The 23063-nt window shown below is 39.9% G+C and overlaps 1 protein-coding gene across 5 annotated transcripts in view; it reads right to left on the reverse strand.

Annotated features, from left to right (window-relative positions):
- The window catches only part of Ttn (titin), a 269529-nt gene that overhangs the window by 78686 nt on the left and 167780 nt on the right, over nucleotides 1–23063 (reverse strand). For all 5 annotated transcript variants that reach the window (XM_052182769.1, XM_052182768.1, XM_052182766.1 and 2 more), the window contains 40 exons: nucleotides 21429–21552; nucleotides 20312–20578; nucleotides 18556–18653; nucleotides 17706–17874; nucleotides 17350–17616; nucleotides 16979–17245; nucleotides 16615–16893; nucleotides 16112–16520; nucleotides 15877–16001; nucleotides 15505–15771; nucleotides 14522–14791; nucleotides 14130–14432; nucleotides 13734–14036; nucleotides 13330–13517; nucleotides 13097–13211; nucleotides 12708–12992; nucleotides 12458–12609; nucleotides 11403–11550; nucleotides 11085–11262; nucleotides 10173–10294; nucleotides 9795–10082; nucleotides 9394–9690; nucleotides 9098–9284; nucleotides 8593–8708; nucleotides 8203–8502; nucleotides 7753–8052; nucleotides 7554–7659; nucleotides 7248–7444; nucleotides 6859–7164; nucleotides 6484–6762; nucleotides 5606–5905; nucleotides 5196–5498; nucleotides 4720–5082; nucleotides 4108–4410; nucleotides 3695–3994; nucleotides 3302–3598; nucleotides 2916–3200; nucleotides 2523–2816; nucleotides 470–769; nucleotides 68–376 (listed from right to left, as the gene is read on the reverse strand). In XM_052182769.1, coding sequence (XP_052038729.1) covers nucleotides 68–376; nucleotides 470–769; nucleotides 2523–2816; nucleotides 2916–3200; nucleotides 3302–3598; nucleotides 3695–3994; nucleotides 4108–4410; nucleotides 4720–5082; nucleotides 5196–5498; nucleotides 5606–5905; nucleotides 6484–6762; nucleotides 6859–7164; nucleotides 7248–7444; nucleotides 7554–7659; nucleotides 7753–8052; nucleotides 8203–8502; nucleotides 8593–8708; nucleotides 9098–9284; nucleotides 9394–9690; nucleotides 9795–10082; nucleotides 10173–10294; nucleotides 11085–11262; nucleotides 11403–11550; nucleotides 12458–12609; nucleotides 12708–12992; nucleotides 13097–13211; nucleotides 13330–13517; nucleotides 13734–14036; nucleotides 14130–14432; nucleotides 14522–14791; nucleotides 15505–15771; nucleotides 15877–16001; nucleotides 16112–16520; nucleotides 16615–16893; nucleotides 16979–17245; nucleotides 17350–17616; nucleotides 17706–17874; nucleotides 18556–18653; nucleotides 20312–20578; nucleotides 21429–21552 — 9766 coding nt within the window. The remainder of the gene's footprint in view (nucleotides 1–67; nucleotides 377–469; nucleotides 770–2522; nucleotides 2817–2915; nucleotides 3201–3301; nucleotides 3599–3694; nucleotides 3995–4107; nucleotides 4411–4719; nucleotides 5083–5195; nucleotides 5499–5605; nucleotides 5906–6483; nucleotides 6763–6858; nucleotides 7165–7247; nucleotides 7445–7553; nucleotides 7660–7752; nucleotides 8053–8202; nucleotides 8503–8592; nucleotides 8709–9097; nucleotides 9285–9393; nucleotides 9691–9794; nucleotides 10083–10172; nucleotides 10295–11084; nucleotides 11263–11402; nucleotides 11551–12457; nucleotides 12610–12707; nucleotides 12993–13096; nucleotides 13212–13329; nucleotides 13518–13733; nucleotides 14037–14129; nucleotides 14433–14521; nucleotides 14792–15504; nucleotides 15772–15876; nucleotides 16002–16111; nucleotides 16521–16614; nucleotides 16894–16978; nucleotides 17246–17349; nucleotides 17617–17705; nucleotides 17875–18555; nucleotides 18654–20311; nucleotides 20579–21428; nucleotides 21553–23063) is intronic.

Below are 23063 nucleotides of genomic sequence, written 5' to 3' on the forward strand. Positions count from 1 at the left end.
TGGCACTGAGACATCATTCATGAACAGGAAGTGGCTTTCTTCCCCACTTGGGAGGCAAGTCTCTTACCATACACCTCCACGTGAACGTTGCGGAATACAGAGCCAAGACGATTGGAAGCTGTGATTGTGTAAGTGCCCTTGTCCTCTCGGACTGCTTTGGGGATGATAAGCTCAGTCTTTGCTTCACTTCGGGAGACTTCTTCTTTGGTTATATTCAGTGCATCAGTGGGTTTTTCAATCACCTTTTCATTTTTGGACCACTCAATCTTAGGCATGGGGAGTCCAGTCACATCTGCAGGGATGTTAACAGGCTCTCCTGCCTTAACTTTGATCGTGTCTCCTCGAACAGCCAGGCGCAACTTAATAGTGGGAGGAACTGCAAAAAGAAGTAAAGAGGGCAAAAGTCTTAAGGATGTTTCCTCGAATCACTATAAAGTACATTTAATGGTATTAAATATGGAATCCATACCTTCATCATCCTGTATGACTACGTTAAGAGGCAGAGATGGCTCGCTTTCACCAATGCTGTTGACGGCTTTGACTCGGAACTCATACATTTGGTGTTCATCAAGATTTTCAACCAGAAATGATGTGGTTGGGCAGAGTCGCTTGTTAACTCTTTCAAAGTCAGGTTTGTCATGACGGCGTTTTTCAATGATGTATCCTTGGATGGGACTGCCACCATCACTGCGGGGTTCTTTCCAGTCAAGTGTGATAGTGGATTTGGTCCTTTCTGTGTATGTGAGCCTTTCAGGAGATGTTGGAGGGCCTTAATGCAAAAACAATTGAAAATGGTGAGCATGAAATAAATATTTGCATAAGAAATAGTATTTTATTTCTGTTTGTGTGAAAAATAGCTTAATTGGCATTTTCAAACACACTAGTCTCAACAATGATAGTCTCACTGATGGTATTTTATTCCTGGTGAATGCCTCATCAGAATCATTAATTAAAAATAGATCAAGAATATGTGCATGTGTGCTTTGTATTTAGTATGTTATCTTGTTTCCCTAGGATACGTACAAAACTTCTAATCCTACAAAACTGGGAAAACAGGTATGTGAAGTTCTGCTTTCAATGTCAGCAGAGAGCAAGGTGGTTTGTTTTTTTTTTTTTTCTTTTGTGACCAGATAGTAGATGTGGTTACTGAACACCCTTTGAGTAACATTGACTCACTGGAAAGATCATTTATGAAATACCACAAAGAAATCAGTCTGGAGGTTCCTCAGAAAACTGGACATGAGACTTCCAGAGGACTCTGCTATACCTCCTGGGCATATACCCAAAGGATTCCCCAGCATGCAATAAAGACACATGCTCCATTATGTTCATAGCAGCCTTATTTATAATAGCCAGAAGCTGGAAAGAACCCAGATGCCCCTCAAAGGAGGAATGGATACAGAAAATGTGGTATATTTACACAATGGAATACTACTCAGCAATTAGAAACAATGAATTCATAAAATTTTTAGGCAAATGGTTTGATCTGGAAAATATCATCCTAAGTGAGGTAACCCAATCACAAAAGAATACACATGGAATGCAATCTCTGATAAGTGGATATTAATTAGCCCAGAAGCTCTGAATACCCAAGGCACAAATTGCATAACAAATGACTCCCATGAAGAAGTATGGAGAGGGTCCTGATCCTGGAAAGGATTGATCTAGCATGGGAAGGGAATATAAGGACAGAGAAAAAGGAGGGAGGTGATTGGAGAAGGGATGGAGAGAAGAAGGTTTATGGGACATATGGGGCGGGGGGATCTGGGAAAGGGGAAATCATTTGGAATGTAAACAAAGAATATAGAAAATAAAAATATTAAAAAAAAAGAAAAAAAAAAGAAATACCACAAAGGTTATGTGTCCTTAAGAAATGGTTCTGACTGGTGTAAGTAGACCTGTCCTATCCTAGCTGATTGCTACTGCAGATAGGAACAGGGAGTCCCAGCTCTATCCTGAGGCTTCTACCATCATCTGAAATTAATGAAATGTTTTATGGATTTTACAGGATTTTTTCCTATTCTTTGGTGATTTTTTTCTAATTGGGTCTTCCTAGCCTTTGACTGTAGAGACTTCTTAGAAATGTAGTAAAACCTAGCAATTTATCCTATGGTAATTAACTGCCTTATATTAGATATATATAAACATATATGTTTATATTAAAGAAAAACAGCAAATTAAATTCTATACAACTACCAGATTGTTCTATTTAATTTCCCCTAGTATATAACAGTGGGAAGAGTGAATGATTCTAGATTATTTGTAGGTTATTAATAAGACTTGGTAATCCAAAATTTTTGGCACAGAAAACTGCATAATTTATATACATAAAGCAAATATACATGGAAATTTAGCAAATATGGTACCTTTAAAATTGCTAGTAGATATATGACTTTCTTTATTGCCCTCTAGCTAGTCTATAATCTTGAGTCTGTTGGGTGTTTGGAGCTATAAGTCTCAGCAAATATTTGGTACATCTTTAAGTAGAATATTTAGTAAACCCAGTGGGAGTCTTTTCTTACCTAGTGGATCAACTGCAAGAATTGGTCCTATTTCAACAGGAGGCCCACAGCCAAACTTGTTCTTGGCAATGACACGGAACTTGTATTCTTGTCCCTCTATGAGGCCTGTGATGTCACACTTGGATCTCTCAGTCTCGATGGGTTGTCTCCAAGTGTGCATCTTGGCTTCTTTTCTTTCAATTATAAACCCTGTAATCTCACTTCCGCCATCATCTGCTGGATCAGACCAATTAAGCAGACACATCTTTCTGTTTGTTACAACCGGTTTGAGGTCAAGGACTGGGCCAGGGACATCTGGAAAATAAAACAGTAAGCAAAACAAAACAAAAATCAATGTAGTAAGATCACATCACAGGGGGGAACATCCTGTAAAAACCACAAAACATTTCTTACCAAACACTTCCACCCGGACTGCGGCAAATTTGGAACCACAGCTGTTTGTTGCCGTGATCACGTATCTGCCATGGTCTTTTCTCAATGCGTCCTTGATAATTAATTCAGATTTGGTTCCGACATTCTCTATTATAACACGCTCTTTATCTAGCTCCCCTTCTTCGATGGTCCATACTTTGGTGGGCACAGGACGGCCAGTCACCACTGCTGGGATTCTGAGAGTCTTCCCAGCCATGATTTGTATTCCACCCTTGACAGAAACATCTAGTTCCACAGTTGGAGGCTCTGTTGAAGGAGAAAAGCTCTCTGTGTTAGTGCAAGGAAGAAGAAAATATAGTCCCACATTGAGAAATACTCATTTTTCCCCCATAGAAAACTTGAAGTACCTTGTGGTTCAGCTACGGTAACAGGTCCTGTTTCTCCAGGCGGTCCTTCTCCTGCCGCATTGACAGCACTCACTCGAAGTTTGTAGTCGGCACCTTCTCGGATTTCTTTGACAGTGAACTGACGGACTTTGATCATCTTCTCTGTGCAGCGTGACCACTCATTTGTGCCAACCAGCTGCTTATCAACAAAGTAGCCCATAATTTCCCCGCCACCATTGAAAGCTGGGGGTTCCCACTCCAGCTCAATGGTTGTAGAGCTTGTATCTGCAACTCTTGGGACAGGTGGCCCAGGTGGAGCTAGGATGAATGCAGAAATCACAGGTCAGATCACCAGTGCCTTCCAAATGTGGAGTAGACTACTCTCCCATCCTGCCTTCTTAAGGAGTTACTTACAGATTGGATCTCGAGCTGTTTTAGGATCTGAAGGTGGGCTGAACTTTCCAGGTCCAGCAGCATTTTCAGCACAGACTCTGAAGACATAGGTGAGTCCTTCCAGTAAGCCATCAACCTTGGTTTTCAAAGAACTGAGAAGGGTTTTGTTGACACGAGACCAGTGTGTACTATTGACCTCACGTTTTTCAAGCCAGTAACCCACGATGGGGCTACCATTATCTTTTGGTTCATTCCATTTTACTAGCATACTGTTGCTGGTGACATCTTCCACAATGGGCTTATCTGGCGCATCAGGCGGTTCTGATAAAAAAAAATTGAATTCTATAACATGATAGCTTTACAAAATCATGATAATATTGTACATTAAATAATATGGTGAAAAAGGTTAGTTTATGATGCTGAAGAAACCTTACCAAATGGATCTTTGGCTAAAAGTGGCTTTGAAACACATGGTGGTCCAGGCCCAAACCTATTTTCAGCTCTCACACGGAAGAGGTATTCTTTTCCTTCAATCAGTTTTGTTACTGAATATTTGCAGTTTCTGAGTGTTGAGGTGATAACCATCCATTCTGAGTCAGGTTTGGTCTTGTCTTTCTTTTCCAAGGTATAGTTAATGATCTCACTGCCGCCATCATCAAGAGGCGGTTCCCACTTACAGAGCACAGAGTCCTTTCTAATATCCTCAAAGACAAAGTTGATTGGTGGTCCCGGTGTATCTAATATGACAAAGGAGAACCGTGATTACAATTTTGTATAGAACTGGTAGCTATGGAAAATGTAAATATTAGGATGGCCTTTGATACAATGTCTAGTTTTTCCAAATCTTTCTTTCTATTACATTAGCTAACAAATAACAAGGTCAGTTGATCTTTTTTCAATAGTGTCTGCTTAGCAGACAAAATTGAGAATTTTTTGCTGAAGCTGTTTCTTTTAATGGGTTTTCACACTTCTACTTTTATGCCCTGCTAAAAACTTTTAACATAGATTTTCTTTCTCCATTGGAAAGTATAGTTTTAACTACTTACCTAACACACTGACACTGCAAGGAGCTTTTGCAACCCCATGATCATTTTCAACTTTGATCATGTACTGGCCATGGTCAGGCCGCAGAGAATCACGGATGCGCAGCTGAGATTCTCCTTGTTTGCTGTTGTTGATGCTCAGACGCTCTGTCAGAGGTAGGGAAAATGGCTCCTCCTCTTCAGCCTCGCCCTTCTTCCTCCTAACTGGGGGTGCTGCTCGCTTCTTAATTTCTTCTGGTACAATGACATTTTCATCTTTTATCCATGTGATTGTCGGGTACGGTGAGCCAGAAATGGTCGCATCAAGTGCTATTTCATCACCCCGCTTTACTTCCAGGCTTGTTCTGAGGATGACTTTTGGGGCATCTGTAATAATTAAAAGCCAGAATTTTTTTTTAATTCTTGACAAAACACTATCTTCATTTATTTTACAAAGAGAATAAATGTAACACACACACACACACATGAATAAAACATACCAATTGGATCAACAGCTTTGGTTGGGGGAGTGGCCCGGGAAGGTTCACCAATACCAGCTGCGTTCTCTGCTCGCACACGGAATTGGTACTCTTTCCCCTCCTCGAGTCCTTTTGCTGTGTAGGTCAGGACAGGGACCAGATGTTCATTGCATCTCTTCCATCTATCCTCACCCTTAGCAATCTTTTCTATGATGTAACCCATTATCTTGCTTCCTCCATCATACAAGGGTGGCTTCCACGTGATAGTCATTGCCTTAGCTGTAGGATTATGAACCTCAACATCTACAGGTGGATCAGGCGGTTCTGGTGAACAAAGAAAAATACCTATTACTGCTGGAGGAACAATCTTCTTAAAGCAAATTCAGTAACTATGGGATATTCCTTTCTAGACATCATATGTTCTAACTTACGCTTTGGATCTTGAGCAATAACAGGATTCTTGAGTTCAATGTATTCGCCTCCTCCAATCTTGTTGACTGCTTTTACGCGGAAGAAGTATTCGCCATTTGGTATGAGATCTTTTACGGTCCAAGATAGTTTGTTCTCACCAGACATGACTGGTATGTATGTCCTCCTCCCCGCTTCTCTCCGTTCCAGGACATAATGAAGAATTGGGCTTCCACCATCAAACTCTGGAGGCTCCCATGTTAACTTACAAGAACTCTTGGTTATGTCACTTGCTTTAATATCTTTGCATGGACCAGGTAGACCTGTTACACATAAAATTGATAATTACTATCTATCATACACGTGAAAATTATAATTTTAATAGTGAACTTTACTTAACTTGGCTATCTACATTTTGAAAAGGCTAACCTTTTCTATGCTACCATCCCTCTGAACAAAAGACATTTAACATCCTTGTCCCTCATCCATTAATCAGAAGACTCAGCCCCCGAGACTTTGTTTTAAGTAAAATTGTCCCATTAGTTTCCAGCTACTACCACGGATGGTAGTAAAGGATAGAAAAAAAATATTATTCCTGAAGGAGAAGACTACGGAAAACTGAATTTACATAATTCAGAAAGATATATTGATCATTGAAATAATCTTTGGGCATGCTAGATATTTTATTTAAATTAGTGTTTTATATTCAAATAATTAAAAGTAAATCAGTCTAATCAGACTTTATCAATTTAATCTCTTCAAGATTACTTTTCAAATGGAAATAAGTATCCTGAGGAAGTGCTCAGTTTACAAATGCCATTTCTTGAAGCTATTTGTACAGACCATCACAAATTTCTGAAATATATGAAGAATGTCTGAGGTTTCATTATGGAATTGTTACCTATAACTTTGACGTTGATTGAAGCAGTCGCTGAGCCAAGCTTATTTTCCAGGGTGATGGTATAAACTCCAGCATCTGCATGGACACTCTTGGGAACCTCGAGGTGTGCAGAGATGTGGTCGTTCTTCATTGTCAGTCTGTCACTTGCTTTAACTTCTTTGCCATCTTTATGCCAGCTCACGGTTGGCACTGGGACAGCCCTGAAGGGCACAGGGATGTTTAACTTTTCGCCTTCAATAACAACAATGTCATGAGTCTCTAGATCAATGGTTGGTTTGCCTACAAAACACCAAGAGATGGGGGGAAGCATGTCAAAATGTAATGATCAGGAAGAAAGTGCATCTGATTAATTGTTGAAAAACACTGAATTCTTACAGTCTGGGTCCTTGGCCACCACATTTTCAGAGATTTCAGATGGCTCACTGACACCAACAGCATTGACAGCTCTCACTCTCAGAACATATTCTTTGTCCGGAACAATACCCTCTTCAACTTTGAACTTCAGATCTTTTATTGGGCGAGAATTTACTCGCATCCATTTCTCGGTGCCTACTGGACACATTTCAACATGGTAGCCTATGATAGGACTTCCGCCATTTTTCTCTGGTGGTTTCCAAGCAATGGCAATGTGTTTTCTCCCGGCATCAGTCACATGCAGATCCAGTGGAGGTGAGGGAGGACCTGGGAAGACAGCAAGGCGTTTATACCACGGCCTCATCATTAGGTTCTTAGATAATTTCCTTTGGCTAATCAGTATGACTTACTTGTTGGGTCTTCAATTGACAGAATTTCTGTGGGCTCACTTGGGTGGCCAACTCCTGCCTCATTTTCTGCCCGAACTTGAAATTGGACTTCTGTTCCTTCAATGACATCAGTTACTCTGAAGTTACAGTCAGGGCCTGAGGTCTTCCCAGCTTTCACCCAACGGGTACCTAATTTTTCTTTCTTCTCAATGATGTATCTGTTGCAAGGACAAAGCATTCCATTTAGCATTGAGAAAAACCGAAGTTGATAATGTCCTTTTTGTTTTTTGTTTGTTTTTTTCTTAATAAAAACTCCTGAAGTTCTACCTCTGTATTGGTCTTCCGCCATCATTTTTAGGTGGCTCCCACTTTAGGTCAACATGTCGTTTTGTCACATCAACCACTGTCAGGGCATAGGGTGGTCCAGGGGTGGCTAAAAAGCAAAATAATCAATGATTAGAGAAAGCTGAGAGAAAATTAAGAACATACTGTGAATGCTGTTGCAAAGACTGCGTATAGTGCATACTGAAGGTGTCTTTGGCCAGGACGGAATCTCCAATTTCTGTGTAGTCACTTTGTCCTATGGCATTTTCTGCAGCAACTCGGAACACATACAGAGACCCCTCTGTCAGTGGGGTTACTGTGCACTTGGTATCCTTGACAGTGGTGTCCACTGTTTGCCAGCCTTTCCGTCTCACATCTCTCTTTTCCACAATGTAGTTGGTGATGGGTGACCCTCCATCTTTCTCTGGAACTGTCCATTTTAGGTCAGCTGTATTTTTTGTGATATTAATCACTTCAAGCCAGCGAGGTGGTGATGGAGGATCTACAAAAAAGAAAAAGAAAAAATTTCCAATTTTATTCATCAAATGTTCTTATAGTTACAATGAAACAATGATGCAAAGATGGAGATAATAGTGAGGTTTACATTTCCCCTTATATTGTAGTTCTCAGATGGAACACACAAGGGACTTACATAGTTTCTCCCGACAAAGCACAGGGTCGCTGGGCTCACTGGGCTCACTCTCTCCAGCCTTGTTCACAGCTCTCACTCGGAATGAGTATTCCTGGCCCTCCATTAGCCCTGTGAGCAAATGCTCAGTGGTCGGCACTCCCTCAGCCACTCTGACCCAGTCGTCGGTTCCAGTCTTTAGCATCTCAATGACATAAGACTCAATCTTTGCCCCTCCATCGTGTTCTGGCTTGGTCCAGTTCAACACCAATGAGGTTTTGCCTATATCCTTTACAGTTGGTTTTCCAGGGGGCCATGGAGGATCTGCAAGCCAATGACATTGTTATTTGTTTTGTCCAAAGGGTGTTAATGTATGGCTCAAAGCAACCACAGAGAATCATATAAATAACATACCTATGGGATCCTTTATCAAGATTGGTTCAGTTGATCTACTTGGTTTTCCTGGTCCTGCCAGATTTTCAGCAAGCACGCGGAATCTGTACTTTTTCTTATTGGTGAGACCTTTTACCCTGGAGTAGGGACAAGGTAACATTGTGGTAAGAAGTAGTAACCTATATACTATATGTAGAAGAGGCTATTTAATTTAAACTCTGAGAATAAATATGTAAATTTTACTGAGAATGCTTTAACATAACTTTAAAATAGTTTTTAATGGTCACAGTCTTTATATTAGACAGACTATATCACTTTAATTATATCTATAATTGTCTGTTACTAGGTATTTTATAGATAATAGATATGAGCCATTGGATGGGATTTGTGTCATTTAAAAATTATGTGACAATAAAAGTGATTAAAATTTCTTAATGTGTAATCACACATGATAAAAAGAGTACTAGAATGTCAACAACTATGTATGTTGCTGTTTTAATACATGATGGAAATATGGGGAGCTTACCTATATGTTGTGTCCTTCACTGGCATCTTATTGCATCGAACCCATTTATCAGTGTCAGGATCTAATCTTTCAACCCAGTATCCCGTGATGGGGCTGCCCCCATCATCATCTGGCTCACACCATGTGAGTGTCACCGCATCTTTAGTGATGTCAGAAGGTTCTAGGCGAGTTGGTGGTCCGGGTGGATCTACAGACAGGATAATGATATCAAAAGTCATTTGTTTTCTACCTGACACCTAAATGCAAGGTCTACATAGAATCCTTTGTTTTCTTATTTAGCAGATTGAGAATCTTACCAAACTGGTACTTGGCTATTATTGGAGCAGCCTGAACCGGCTCACCAACACCATACATGTTTTCTGCAGCGACTCTGAAGATGTACTCTTTGTTGGGTGTTAATTTGGTTGCCTTGAAGTTTGTGTCCTTAACAGTTGATGAGAGTTTATGCCACACATCACTGTCCGTTGCTTTTCTCTCTACAACATAGTTTGTGATCTTAGACCCACCATCGTCTCTTGGTGGGTTCCAGGTCAGAAGACACGACTCATTGGTTACATCTGTGATGTCAAAGGCAGCTGGTGGTCCGGGTTTATCTGTGGGTGGTAGTATATGGAAAAGCATGTTTTAACCTGTGTTTTGTTCCAGAAAGTAGCCACACAGTGAATTGGATCCTTAAAAAAACAAGAGCTTCCCTTACCTAAGACATTCACTTCCACCACAGCAGTGGCCCGGCCACAGACATTCACAGCTTCTATGATATATGTGCCGGTGTCACTTCTCTTACTGTCTGTGATTGTCACTGTGGATTTCTTAGGAACGTTTTCAATGGTGATTCTTTGGTCTGGCTTCAGAAGGGTATCGGCTTTTGTCCAAGTTATTTTTGGTTCCGGTTTTCCAGTCACAGTGGCAGGAAGTTCAATCTTGGTTCCAGCTTTCACAGTGATGCCAGCCAGGAGCTTTACATCAAGGAAGATCTCAGGAGCCTCTGAATTGGAAAAGATCATTTAAGCTGTTAGCAAGTTCAAGCAGACAAGGTGGGAGGCCTAATGGACAAGCAAGAAGGAGTGATAAATACCCTGTGTGTCCACCGCCTGGACTTCTTCAGTGGGTTTGCTTGGCTTGCTAGCACCTTGCCTGTTCAAGGCCTTCACGCGGTAGGCGTACCATTTGCCTTCCTCAAGACCTGTCACTTCCATTCTGTCAGAAAAAGCACAGGGTTTTATTGTCATATAGATAATCTATTATACTTATATATGTGTATGTAATACATGTATAAAACTAAATCATATATAGTAGAGTTATTTTTCTAAAATTCACACCACCAACAGAGTACTGGCTTTTCAATTAAATATCTGGACTATGGGAGTGGCGGAAGTACTGAATGTGTCAGGATATCAGGAATGGATGAAGTCCTGATGAATTGGGTTGTTGAAAGCACAACCATGTCCTCAGAGCCATGAAAATGGCCAAGCCTTCCTCTGGCCTAAGTGCTAGTGTTGACAGACAATTGACCTTCAAGTAAGGCTAGTGCATATACACTATCAACTTCAGTATCTTCCTCCCAGTCTTTACAACTCTCCTACTAAGACCTCCCACTGAGACATCTGAGCCCCTCCTCTTTTTGCCATACAGAATAAACCGCTGAGTTTGCTGACTGCATAGAAGGTTCCTTCTTTACGGAGAGCACACCCCTCTGGACCACAGCTTTACTATGCCTATCTGTTGTGTCTTCTCTTTCTTCATTCCTGGGTTGCCCCAGTCAGGTTTTCAGGACCAAGCTGTGCTTGGCTCTTTTCTGGCCTTTTTATTATCAAAACTAATGAAAATCTTGAATAAAGCTATGCTCAGCTGAACTTTAGAAAGGCAGACAGCTATGGTAGGGAAATTATTGGTGAAGAAATTAACATTTAATATTGCCCAGGTAATACCCATTCTACTGGGTAGGAATCAGAATTATCCGATTTGAAAAAAACAAACAAACACGTACTTTGTATCTGGAACAGGTTCTCCACAGGCAACCCATTTATCAGAACCACGTGGACATTTTTCAACTATATATCCTTTGATGCGTGAGCCACCATCATTTTTAGGAGGATCCCATGTCAGGAAGATACTGTTGGCAGTCCTGTCTCTCCATTTAACATTCTCTGGTGGGTCAGGTACCGCTGTAATATTTAAAAGAGGGAGTGAATCTTAGATACCCTGCTCTAAGTTAGCTCCATGTTGCCAGCCTGTGCCCTTCACCCAAACTTCAACTCTGGCTCTAAAGTCAGGCCAAGCATAAACCCATAGGACATGCACTTACTTGCGGGAACAGACATATTTACAGGTTCATCAGTATACGCAGGTTCTCCAGGGCCACACTTGTTTCGAGCACAGACTTTGAATAGATACTCCTTTCCTTGAACAAGATCAGGAACTGTGAATTCTAGATCAGTAACAAAGTCCATAACCTGGGACAAAGAAACAGTTCACTGATTATTTTCTTCAAGTATTTTCTCAAGTCAAAAAAAATTTTTTTTTACCATGAGTACAGATACAAACTATATGTTTTTTAAGACTGAGATTTTCTATTTAGCCCAGGCTGGTCTGTATAGTCCTGGTTGGCTCTAAATTCACAGCCCTGCCTCAGCCTCTATAAACATGTGCCACTGCATCCTATTTACTCTGAAGTTGTTTTGAATGAAAACTTACTGTTTATTTTCATATTAATTTTATATTAGGGAAAATGTTAAGGTGGTTTATAATAATATTGAGACTATAATAATATTCTCAATACAGTGAGGAATAGATTCACAGCTTGCATGCATTAAAAAGATGGTAGTTTATTAGAAATTTAATTTTAAATGAGATTGATAATGGGCTGTGGGTGATCTCAGTAGTATAGTTGCTGTCTAGCATGTACAACCGTCTAACTTCTATTTCTAGAACTGTAAGATGTACAGATACTATACGTAGTACTATCGATCTGATAGTAGCTATACTTTATAAAGAGCATAACCGGAGAAAACAGTGGCAGACCAGTCAACTAAGGTAAATCCAGTGCAGTGAGAAAAAGAATGACCACAGGGGAGCGTGGGGGGCAATGAATGCTTCCTTTGAAATGCTTATAGCTCAACACATGCATTTGGGCAACTCCTTAGATACCAAGTATGTAGGTAAGCTTTCTTTTATGTGTACAATAAGCCAAGCTGAGAACAAAAGGGGGCAAATATGCCAAATGCAAGTTAAATTATCCAAGGGAGCATTAGCATTAATATGCTAAAAAGGTTTTGATACTTTTTCCAGGAGGCTTGGCCCATCTGTATGGCCTCCCATCCTCCTCCTTCTAAAGTTGTTGTATTAGCATGCAACACTTACTTTAGTCCATGTTTTCCGGCTCATATCTCTCTTCTCAACAACATATCCAGTTAGTGGACTTCCTCCATCATCGTCTGGCGGTTCCCAAGTCAAATGTACGGAATCCTTTGTTACATCACTGAATTTCAGTTCTTTAGGTGCACTTGGGGGAGCTAATTAAAAAAAAAAGGCAGTGAAAGTCAATATGATTTAAGGCAGCATGAGTTAACTCAACCAGATTATATTAGACAGCAAGAATTTAATTCCTTACCAATTACATTGACATCAATTTCTCCAGAAATTGACTTCACGGGATTTTCTAGTGTGAGCGTGTAAATGCCCTTGTCCGTTCGCTCGCTTGGGGAAATGACAAGCTCAGCATAGGCCGATATGGTCTTCATTTTCACACGATCCCCCTCTTCAAGTACTTGATCTCCAAAAGCCCAGGTTGCTTTTGGTCTTGGATAGCCTGTGCTTGGGACCAGGATCTTGATGGGATTGGGGACTATGACTTCCAGACCATCTTTGAATGCACTTAAATCCATTGTTGGTTCAACTACCAAAGAGAAAAATCAATGAATTTCTAGTACCATAGCTATGTCCCTGGTACACCAAAGGTCTGTACTATTCCCTAATCTAAAAGGTAAAATATCTACTTACCAAAGGCATCATCAGCAGTGAGAGGACCAAGGATCTCAGATGGATCTGAAACACCAGCTGCATTTTCTGCAGATACTCTATATAAATATTTGTTTCCTTTTTGCAATCCAGTGACCTAGAATTACAAGTTAGTATTTGTTAACATCATTTCCATTAGAATTCTAAACCCATAAGCATACATATTATATATTAATATGTATTATATATATAATATATAATACAAGCTATCTTACCTTGTAAGTCAGTTCAGGAACAGGTTTCATATTGCAGCGAATCCAATTCTCTTTTCCTTCCTCACGTCTTTCAATTATGTAGCCCAGTATGGGGCTGCCTCCATCTTTCAGAGGAGGCTCCCAGGTGAGCTGAACTGATGACTGTGTCTGTTCTGAGGCACTTAGGTTCACAGGAGGACTTGGTCTCTCTAAAATGGCAGGAAGCAATACAATTGCATTGAATAGTAATTTATTAAGACATGTAGTGATTATAATGACCTAATCAAGATAAATTTATGAACTATATGGGCACAGTCTTGGCTTTTACAATTTTGCTCTAAAATTTTTTGATGGACTACCTTTTACTAGATTCTTGGCTTGCATGCAATGTTTATTTCCTTTTTGTTGTGGTTAAATGACCTTACCTATTGGATCAGCAACTTTGACAAAGGGAGTAGCTGCACTTGGTTTCCCAACTCCAATTCGGTTCTGGGCTCTGACACGGAAACTGTACTCCTGTCCTTCAACCACGTCAGTGACGGTCGCTGACAGGTCCTCAGCTCTTACAGTCATGGCAGTGTCCCATCTGATAGACGTCTTGTCTCTCAGTTCAATCACATAGTTTGTGATTTCAGCACCTCCATCGTACTCTGGTGGCTCCCATGTCAGTGAGACACCAAATCTATTCACATCGGTGATGGTTACATTCAAAGGAGGGCCTGGAACATCTGAATGTTGCCACAGTAGAACATACATGAATTTGGGTTATGTTGTGGATAAGCACAAAGCTAAGCTAGTTGGCGATCTACTGAAACGCTTACCGTATTTACTCCTTGCTTCTACAGGATTGTCGGTTTCTACGGGTTCCCCAGTGCCAACTCTGTTCCTTGCACTCACACGGAACAAGTACTCCACTCCTCCTTTCTGAAGTCCAGTTACAGTGAACTCACAGCTGTCGGCTCGGTCAGTGACCAGTACCCAGGTCTTTCTCTTGATATCACGCCTTTCTACAACATAGCCTATGATTTTGCTCCCACCATCCGTTAGTGGTTCTTCCCAAGCGAGGCTTACTTCACCATCAAATGTTTCTGTCACTTCTAAGTTACGAACTGGCCCAGGAACATCTGTAATTTGCACATCACAGAATTTTTAGTGGTGTTATGTCTGAAAGCTTATGCTGGGTCAATCAAGTTTGAGTGGTTTGGTGGCTTACCAATAACTTGTAAATTGATGAAGCCTTCGGCTTTTCCATGTTTGTTCTGAAGCACGATTTTATACCTCCCCTTGTCTTCCTTCTTGGCTTCTAAGATTCTGAAAGAAGTCTGCTCAGCTGTAGTATCAACGGTTTTTGTAGACAGAGGTTCATTTTCTTTAAACCACTCAGCTTCTGCTTTGGGATAGGCATCATAGGGCACCACCATTGTTAGAGGCTGGCCGGCATCAACCACGAGATCTTGATCAGCTGTCTTGATTTTAGGTGCAGCTAGTATGACAGAGAACACACACACACATGTTTGAGTTATATACTAATAGTCATGCTATGGCATAGTTGTTTTTACTATACATTTAATAGCAAACATTATCATAACCTTGGAAGTATACAACAATAATTTCACAGCAGTCAATTCTGTTGGAGAGTTATAATAGTTTTTTTTCCTACTCCAAACTATCAGTGTTTGGAAACAGAGGTTTGGTAAAGACGGCATACAATAATTAACATCTAGTCTTAGTTAAAAATACTTGCAGAGGACCTAGAATATGGTACAATAAGTTTTGCTTTTCTTTTTGAAACTATTTTATAACATATGTTTTTGATGAAGTACTGCATACTTAGTTCAGGATAAGTCAGACAGCTTTTTCCTGTGTACAGTGAGGTTTTGGTGGGAAACCTATGTAGGTTTCTTGGGTCAGGATGAGAAAATATTTAAAAGAGCCATAGGAGCTATATATCAATAGAGCGAGGGACTGTCAGCATGAGCAGTTGCTATGTGCCAGGAATAACCCAGTGGTTTGACATGTAAAGATACTGCTGACCACTTCCACTTTGTAGGTAGACAAAGTAGAATAGCTAACACGTGAGCATGGGTTTGAGCCACACACTTTCACAAGGGATGTGTTGCTACAATTGTAAAATCTGAAATCTATGGAGGTTTGTGATATGATGAGGACACCGCAAAGCAAAAGAAAGCGATTTACCTGCTAATTCAAGTTTAGCCCTGGCTTCTTTATCTTTGGCAATAAATCTGTATTCGCCCTGGTCACGTGGCTTAATATCACAAATCTGCAGCCTGTGTATCTTTCCTTCACTCATCATCTGGTGCTTGTCACCCTGGACAACGATCATGTTATTTCTAAGCCATTGGACTTCCACTTTATCTTTGTTGAGCTCAGCCAAGAAGATAACATCTGCACCGGGGGCTTCAAGAATGTCTTGAGGAGGTCTGATAATCTCAACTGGGATTTCTGGAGAGAAATTTTAAACATAAAAACAGATATGTGCTTGTAATTTTATCAGCATTGTAAAAACTTGTCCCTTCAGCTAGAATTATTCTTGAAATCAATACTAACCTTCTACAAAAAGTCTAGCTCGTGACTTCCGGTCCTCTACGCCACAAGCGTATTCACACTCATCCTCCAGCCTGCAGTCCTTTATGATGAGTCTGTGTATGCTCCCGTCCTTTTCAAATTTGTATCTAAAGAAGAGATTGAATGATTAGTTAGCTTATAGCATGAATATTAGTCAAATGTTTGATGTCAAAGCACACACAAACCAGCAGAGGGAGGACGGACACTTTTTGCATACTTTTTGCCTTCCTTGATTTCTCTTCCATTTCTGTACCATTTTACGTTTGCTTTCTCTCTGGAGAGCTGGCAGGAGAAGACAGCATCGTCAAACTCTGTGACCGTCTGGTCTTCCAGGTGCTCCACGAATTCTGTTGGGGCCTCAATGATAAGCAGCTCTGCTACAGATTTATCTTGTCCAGCAGTCACGATGTATTCACCTTCATCTGGGAAGCCACAGTCCTTGATGATTAGAGAGTGCTTGTACTTATCAATTCGGTATGATATACGGTTGTCAAAAGCCACTTCTTCTCCATTTTTGGTCCACTTCAGTGTTACATTGAGACGATTCACCTTGCACCAGAATGTGACTGACTTCTTCTCCATTGTTTCAATATCTTTAAGAGGTTCAACAATCCTAAGATCTTCCTCTGTGGTGATAGAGAAAACCAAGGTTGAATCTAGTTGTTGGCATAATATAAATTACTGGGGGGGAAATTCTCTAATGTCATGTAAGTCACGTACCTTCCACTATTAGATTGGCTGCGCTTTTAACATTTTCACCTCTGTGATTGGTCAGAGACACACTGAAGTTGGCTTGGTCGTCTAACCGTGCATCTCTGATTCTGAGGGTGTAGACCAGGTCCTTTTGGAGAATGATGTATTTTGAACTATCAAATATGGCTTCTTCGTTTCTGAACCATTTGGCTTTGGCGCCTTCAGTATTGACTTCGCAGTTGAAGACAGCCTCCTGTTGTTCCTTCACCTTAGTGTCCTTGAGAGGAACTATGATCTTGAGTTTTTCTGTAAGCAATCAATAAGACTTTGTAGTATGATAAGAGCTTAAAACTACAGATCTAAGCCTCCAATGAAGCAAGGAGAAACTTACCAATGACTGTCAGGTGAGCTGCGGCTCTGGCAGCCCCAACCATGACTACATAAGTGCCCATGTCTTGTAATGTGGCATCCTTCACAACTAGGACTCTCTTTTTACCATCAGCAATGATGTCATATTTATCTCCAGATTCAAGTGTCTGATCATCCCTCTTCCACTGAACTTCAAAGCTTTCCTTTGAGATAGTGCAGACAAACTCAGCCTTTTCTCCTTCAAGGATTTCAAGGTTTTGGGGCTTTGAAATGAATTCAGCAGCAAGTTCTAGAAAGAAAAGGTTGAAAGGCAATGAAAACATTGGCATTTGTATCTTAATACAGCAAGAATGGATGCAAGGAAGGAAATACCCTTCACTGAGATCTTCATACCGTGTACTTTGACTTTGCCGTCTGTTCGAGAACTTGGGAGTCGACAGTTGTAGCTGCCCGCATCCTCAAGCTGTGCATTGTGAATGATCAAAATTCTCTTTCTTCCATCAGGAAGTATTTCAAATCTTCCTGTTTCGATGATCTCCTCATCCCCTTTGTACCAAATCACTTCTGCCCCAGGCTTGGAGACTTCACACACCAGTTTGATAGTGTCTCCTTCACTAACTTCAAGGTTGGCAAGATTTTTTGTGAAGACAGCTTCTTCCTCTGCAGAAAAGAAGCCAGATGCAGTCAATAAAACTGGAAGTTGGTTTTCCTAACTAGAATGCTTAGGCAAAGAAAGTCTTCACACGCACCTAGGACTGTCAGCATGCCGGAAGTTCTTGCTGTCCTCACTTCACAGGAATATTCTGCTTCATCATTCAGGAGACATTTGTTGATGACAAGAATTCGTACTGCTCCCTTAGAAATGATGTCATACTTTTTGCCCTTTTTAATTTCAGCACCATCTTTAAACCACTGAACCTATATTTTAAGACAAATAGATTTCTTAGAATCAGTTTTTATGTTGTTCATTCACATGGTATCCATGGCATGAACTAGGAACCCTAGGGTCCTTTTAAAAATCAATCATAAGACATTATAGTATATTTAAAAGAGGACCATAAATATTATAGTATGTATAAAGGAAGACAGAGAAAAACATAAATAAAAAAGAATCAAGACTAAAGTTACCAAGTACTGTTGATCTGCTGTGATACTCTTACCAATTATGAGAAAACAAATGATGGGGTTGTACAAGTTTTGTGTCTAAGGGGGCCTTAGATATCATACAAGCCATTTCCACTGATGTGGACTGAAAGTCTGTTTGGCAATAATAGTTCATGGCTACCAGAGCTACTTAGCTGAGACATGGAATTACTGCTATTTGACTTTTTTTTTTTAATCTAAGAAACCATCAATTCTATTGGCTCAAAATAATAAATCTCTTGAGTCCAGAGTTTTTTATGTGACAGTAATGAGTAGCACTAAAGAGAACAATTAAGTTAAGTCCATCTTTAATACTAGCATAAATGTAATCTAAAATGGAATTCAGAAAGAAAGGCTTAGCTAGTTTCTTCTTTCCTTCCATTTTGGCCAAAAGTAAACAAAGCAACCTGACAATCAGACTTATTAATATTAATTAACACTTAAGTTGTTACAGACCTTCTCATTTTCTTTGGAAATTTCACACTCAAACCGAGCTGTTTCTTTTTCTTTAACTTGGAGGTCTGTGAGCGGTCTTAAGAATTCCACATGAGGAGCTGTAAGAAAATGATGTAGGCATTCAAATGAGGCTTCTGCAAATTTATCCACAATATTTTTCTGTTATACTATAAGAACAAGTGACTTTCATTCTTTTTCTCCAAGACAGAGTTTCTCTGTGTAGCCCTGGCCATCCTGGAACTCACTCTATAGATCAGGCTGGTCTTAAACTCAGAGATCTGCCTGCCTCTGCATCCTGGGTGCTAGGATCAAAGTCATACCACTTGAGGCCATCTTGATAGTCTGCCACTGACTTTGAAACCCCATTATTCCACTGGGAATAATTCTTTGCTCTTGATCTCTTTCAAGTTCTCATCAATTATGTCTTACTCTACCAACTTAGTTCTTTCCTATTGGGACCCATCTTAGTTCTTTTGAATGATTAGAGAAGCAAATGCCTTCCTTCTTTAGATACTATGCCAGAGTTGGAATCCTTTGTCAAAGGAAACACTAGAAGGGAAAGAAACATTGTTGTAAACCCAGTAGAATTCAAAGACAATAGTTTGAAGTATGTAAAGCTATGAGGCACGAGTCTAATTGGAACCACATATATCCAGCTTTTCATTTTTAACTCAGCTTTAAGGGCTTCATACAAAAGTCAGGCATACAAAAGTTAGTGTGACAAACACTGTTGCATGGGGCACTGATTCGGCTTTTATATCTGTTGGTTCATGCATCTCCAGAAATCTGTCTGCTGCTGTGCAGGATGGAGAAGCCGCTCCCTCGTCCTTCCATCTTTCAGAGCTCCTTAAGAAGCCTTTTCAAGCCAACCCTTCTTGATCATGGAGGCTCTCGGACCAATGCTAGCTGGAAGGCTAGAAGATAAGCCACCATGGCTGAGCCTTCTCCAAGAGGAAGTAGACAACAAGGGGAAGAAACCCCAAGGGGCTACTCTAAGAGACGCTAGAGTAGAGGCACCCGAGCATGGAAGGAGTGACGAGCACAAGAAGCTGGAAGCACAGTCAAAGCCACTAGGTTTTAGTTGTCAACAGATGGGAAACAACAGAGCCAAACAAACACTGCACAAAAATGGACCACGAAAAATGTTTTCCTGGATAGAGGGGGAAAAAAAAAAGGAAATAAGCTAGCTAGCTAGCCTACTAAGAGAAGGGTATCTCTCTCCACCATGGGAAGAACAATAGTGAAAACCAGCAGAGTTCTTCATTCAAAGAATCAGGACTCAAAGACCCTGGGTTCACTCCGCTTCTCATCCACCCTTATTCTCAGACTGCATTATGTGACTGGTCGTTATCATAGCACAGTTGTTCTCATGTATTCAAATAACTTTTCATTCTTTTTTTTTTTTTTTTTTTAGATATTTTCCAGGCCTGCAACTTATCTTCCAAATGGAATCAGAAGCCAGGGTTCTGTATTTCTCTTTGTGACTCATTTTGTTTTCATCTCTAGCAGGATAGTCATACAGTGGGTGTAACCACATACAAAGAGTGCAATGGTGTAGTGAAAAGTGGTTGGTATCTTTTCCAAGGCCAGGCAGAGCACAAAGATGTTCATAAAGAAACGTGTGAAGTGTCAGGTTAGGTCAGCATCCATACTGTGAGTTGCCAAGAGTTACAATTAAGCCAAGAAGGGCATGCATTATGTCTGCTGGTTGTTTTGGTTACAAAGAGTTGCAAATGTCCTGTGGAGGAATACTTACGAACAACGTTCAGGTTACAGGAGGTTTTAAAATCCTTAGCATCACAAGTGTATGTTTTGATATCTTCTGGGGTACAGCCATGAATAATGAGTTTCCTGACCCTGCCATCAGCAACAATTTCATACTTCTTGCTTTTGAGGATTTCTGTCCCATTTTTGAACCATTTCACTTTGGCATTTTCTCTGGATACTTCACACTCCAGTACTGCAGTGGCCTCCTCTTCGACCGTCTGGTCCTCAAGAGGCTTAGTGAACTCAACCGGGGGTTCTGAAAGAATCATACTTATTAGCCGCCGACTCCCTTCTCCAAGAGTTCCAGAACTTTCTCTGATTCCCTCTGGCATCTCCGGGGCTGCTTCTGTCTCGGTCTGCTCGTTTGTAAGCTATTTTTCACTTATATGCTTTCTTTCCACAATGATTTTTTTCATTGATTTATACATATAGAGGGGGAAAAAACCTCCTTTCTATGTTTTTTCCTCTTTCCCTGGCTATCCTGGAAACCCACTATGTAGATCAGGCTGGTTTCAAACTTGTGGCAATTCTCTGCTTCTTGCAGCTTACAAGAAAAATAATTATGAAGCATAAAGGATATAATGGCTAATACTGATTCATAAAATGAATTGGTAATAATTATTTTAGCAGTTGTATTTAGAACTAGTAAAAAATATAACAAGACAGGGACAGAAAGAATGCAGGATTGTAAAACCCATGTTAGTGTTGGTCTGTCTTTCTTTCTTCTTCCCTCCCTCCCTCCCTCCTTTTCTTCCTTCCTTCCTTCCTTCTTCCTTCCTTCCTACTTACTTTCTCTCTTTCTTTTCCTCCTGAGACATGGTTTCTCTGTATGGCCCTGGATGTCCTGGAGTTCACTCTGTAGACCAGGCTGGCCTTGAACTCACAGATATCCACCTATCTCTGCCTCCCAAGTGCTGGGATTAAAGGCGTATACTACTACTGCCTCGGAAATACAACCTGTATTATATTATGCCAAAATGGAAAATTAGACTTCTGAATACTTTGATTTTAATGATCTGTGGAACTCTCTCACAGAATAAATTAAGAAGTTGCATTATCTGTGATTGTCTTCATGGTATGTGTTTAGGAATAAGCTTTCTAATTACCTTTCACAAAGAGATTGGCCTGAGTTTTGAAATCCTTTGCTGTTAGTTGGACTTCGCCAGCATCTTCTAGCTTCACATCCCTCAGGGTGAGCATGTGGACTCTTCCTTCTGAACGTGTCACCACCTAGTTGTGTTTTAAAGGTGTGCAGGTAACATATAAATGAAATTGCCACCCAGAATGATACACACACACTCACACATATATATTAATTAAAATGACCAGCTAATAGTATCAAAACATCTAGGTACATTTTCGCCTTTCTTAATTACCATTATATAAGTATGAGGTGACCTTTTACACTGAACTCGCACAGACCAACTTCTATTTGTCTTTCTAATTTTGTGAAAATACATGTAATTGTAAAATGTATGCATTTCTCCTTGGCTTCGGGGGGTTTGTGTGCAATAAAATTGAAAGAAACAATATAGAAAAGCTAAAAGTAAAAGAATAAGATGATTAGCCACTGTAAGCTGAACATACATTTTTTTTTCTAAAAGTAAATTGTATGTTGTAAAGGGACAGCAATTATATAAACACAAGGTGAAACTCTTCTTCCCATTTATTTTAGCAGTTGAATTTAATTTGCAAATGAATGTGATCCATGACTAAAGTAATTTGTACAATTTCTGAATTTTGTTGTCATTGATGCTCATTCTTCCTGTTATCTGCGTGTGAGCATTAGTAATGGGAAAATCAGACGTCAATGGTGCTGTTACATTCTTGAAGTAATGAGAAGATTACTTCTAGTTTCTAGAAGATTATGTCTAGTTCTAGACTCTAAGAACCTCAAAAGCTCTGTCCTATCATTGAGACTGGGTTTCCACTGCTTAAGTTTCCATTAAAACACTGTAGAATTATGTCAGGTTTTCTGGTGAAATTATTTGTATTTATTTTGCTAGTGGTAGATTTGCTGTAAAGTACTTTCCTCAAACAAGAACATGGCATAGTTATTCCATAGTGTCCTTAATATTGAGAACCACTAAAAACAACTGTAAAGAATAATACTCAGCTAAGGGACAGTAGTTAAGATTTATCCTAGGTACACACAGCTGCTATGTATATGAAGTCATAGGGCCTGAATGAGACTTTTAAAAAAAAAAAAGTCTGACTTTGAATTTTGAACTTTGGCTTCTAACTATTTAAAAAGAACTTCAGTTTCTAACACATGCACACATTTAAATATTTATTAATGCTCTGTTTTGCCATCTGAATTATTCTGAGACATATATAGAATATTCTGTCACTGAATGTGTTGCTTTCAATAAATGGCTTATGTAGAATACAGTCAATATAGTCCAATGAAAAAGCAAACAAAAAGGAAATACAACAGATAGATATAACAAATCAACAAAATGAATGCCAAATATTTTTGGTAGAATATATAATAATATTATGAAATTATTCTTTAAAGTACTAATTTATAATGGGCCATACTAGAGGAACACAGAAGGCATTACTACCAAGCTATTAAAATTACCAAAAGCCGCTGAGAATTTAGCAGTTTTTACTTGGCCAAAAGGGATTAAAAACCCAGAGTGAAAGAAAGTTGTAGTTTATTTCTAAAATTCTGTCTTCCAGTATCCATGTCTGCATGCTGCTTTGTCTATCTGTCTGTTGTTGGTCAAGTGGTTAAA

This window comes from Apodemus sylvaticus, chromosome 5, assembly GCF_947179515.1.
Source record: "Apodemus sylvaticus chromosome 5, mApoSyl1.1, whole genome shotgun sequence".
In the NCBI taxonomy this organism is placed as follows: domain Eukaryota; kingdom Metazoa; phylum Chordata; class Mammalia; order Rodentia; family Muridae; genus Apodemus; species Apodemus sylvaticus.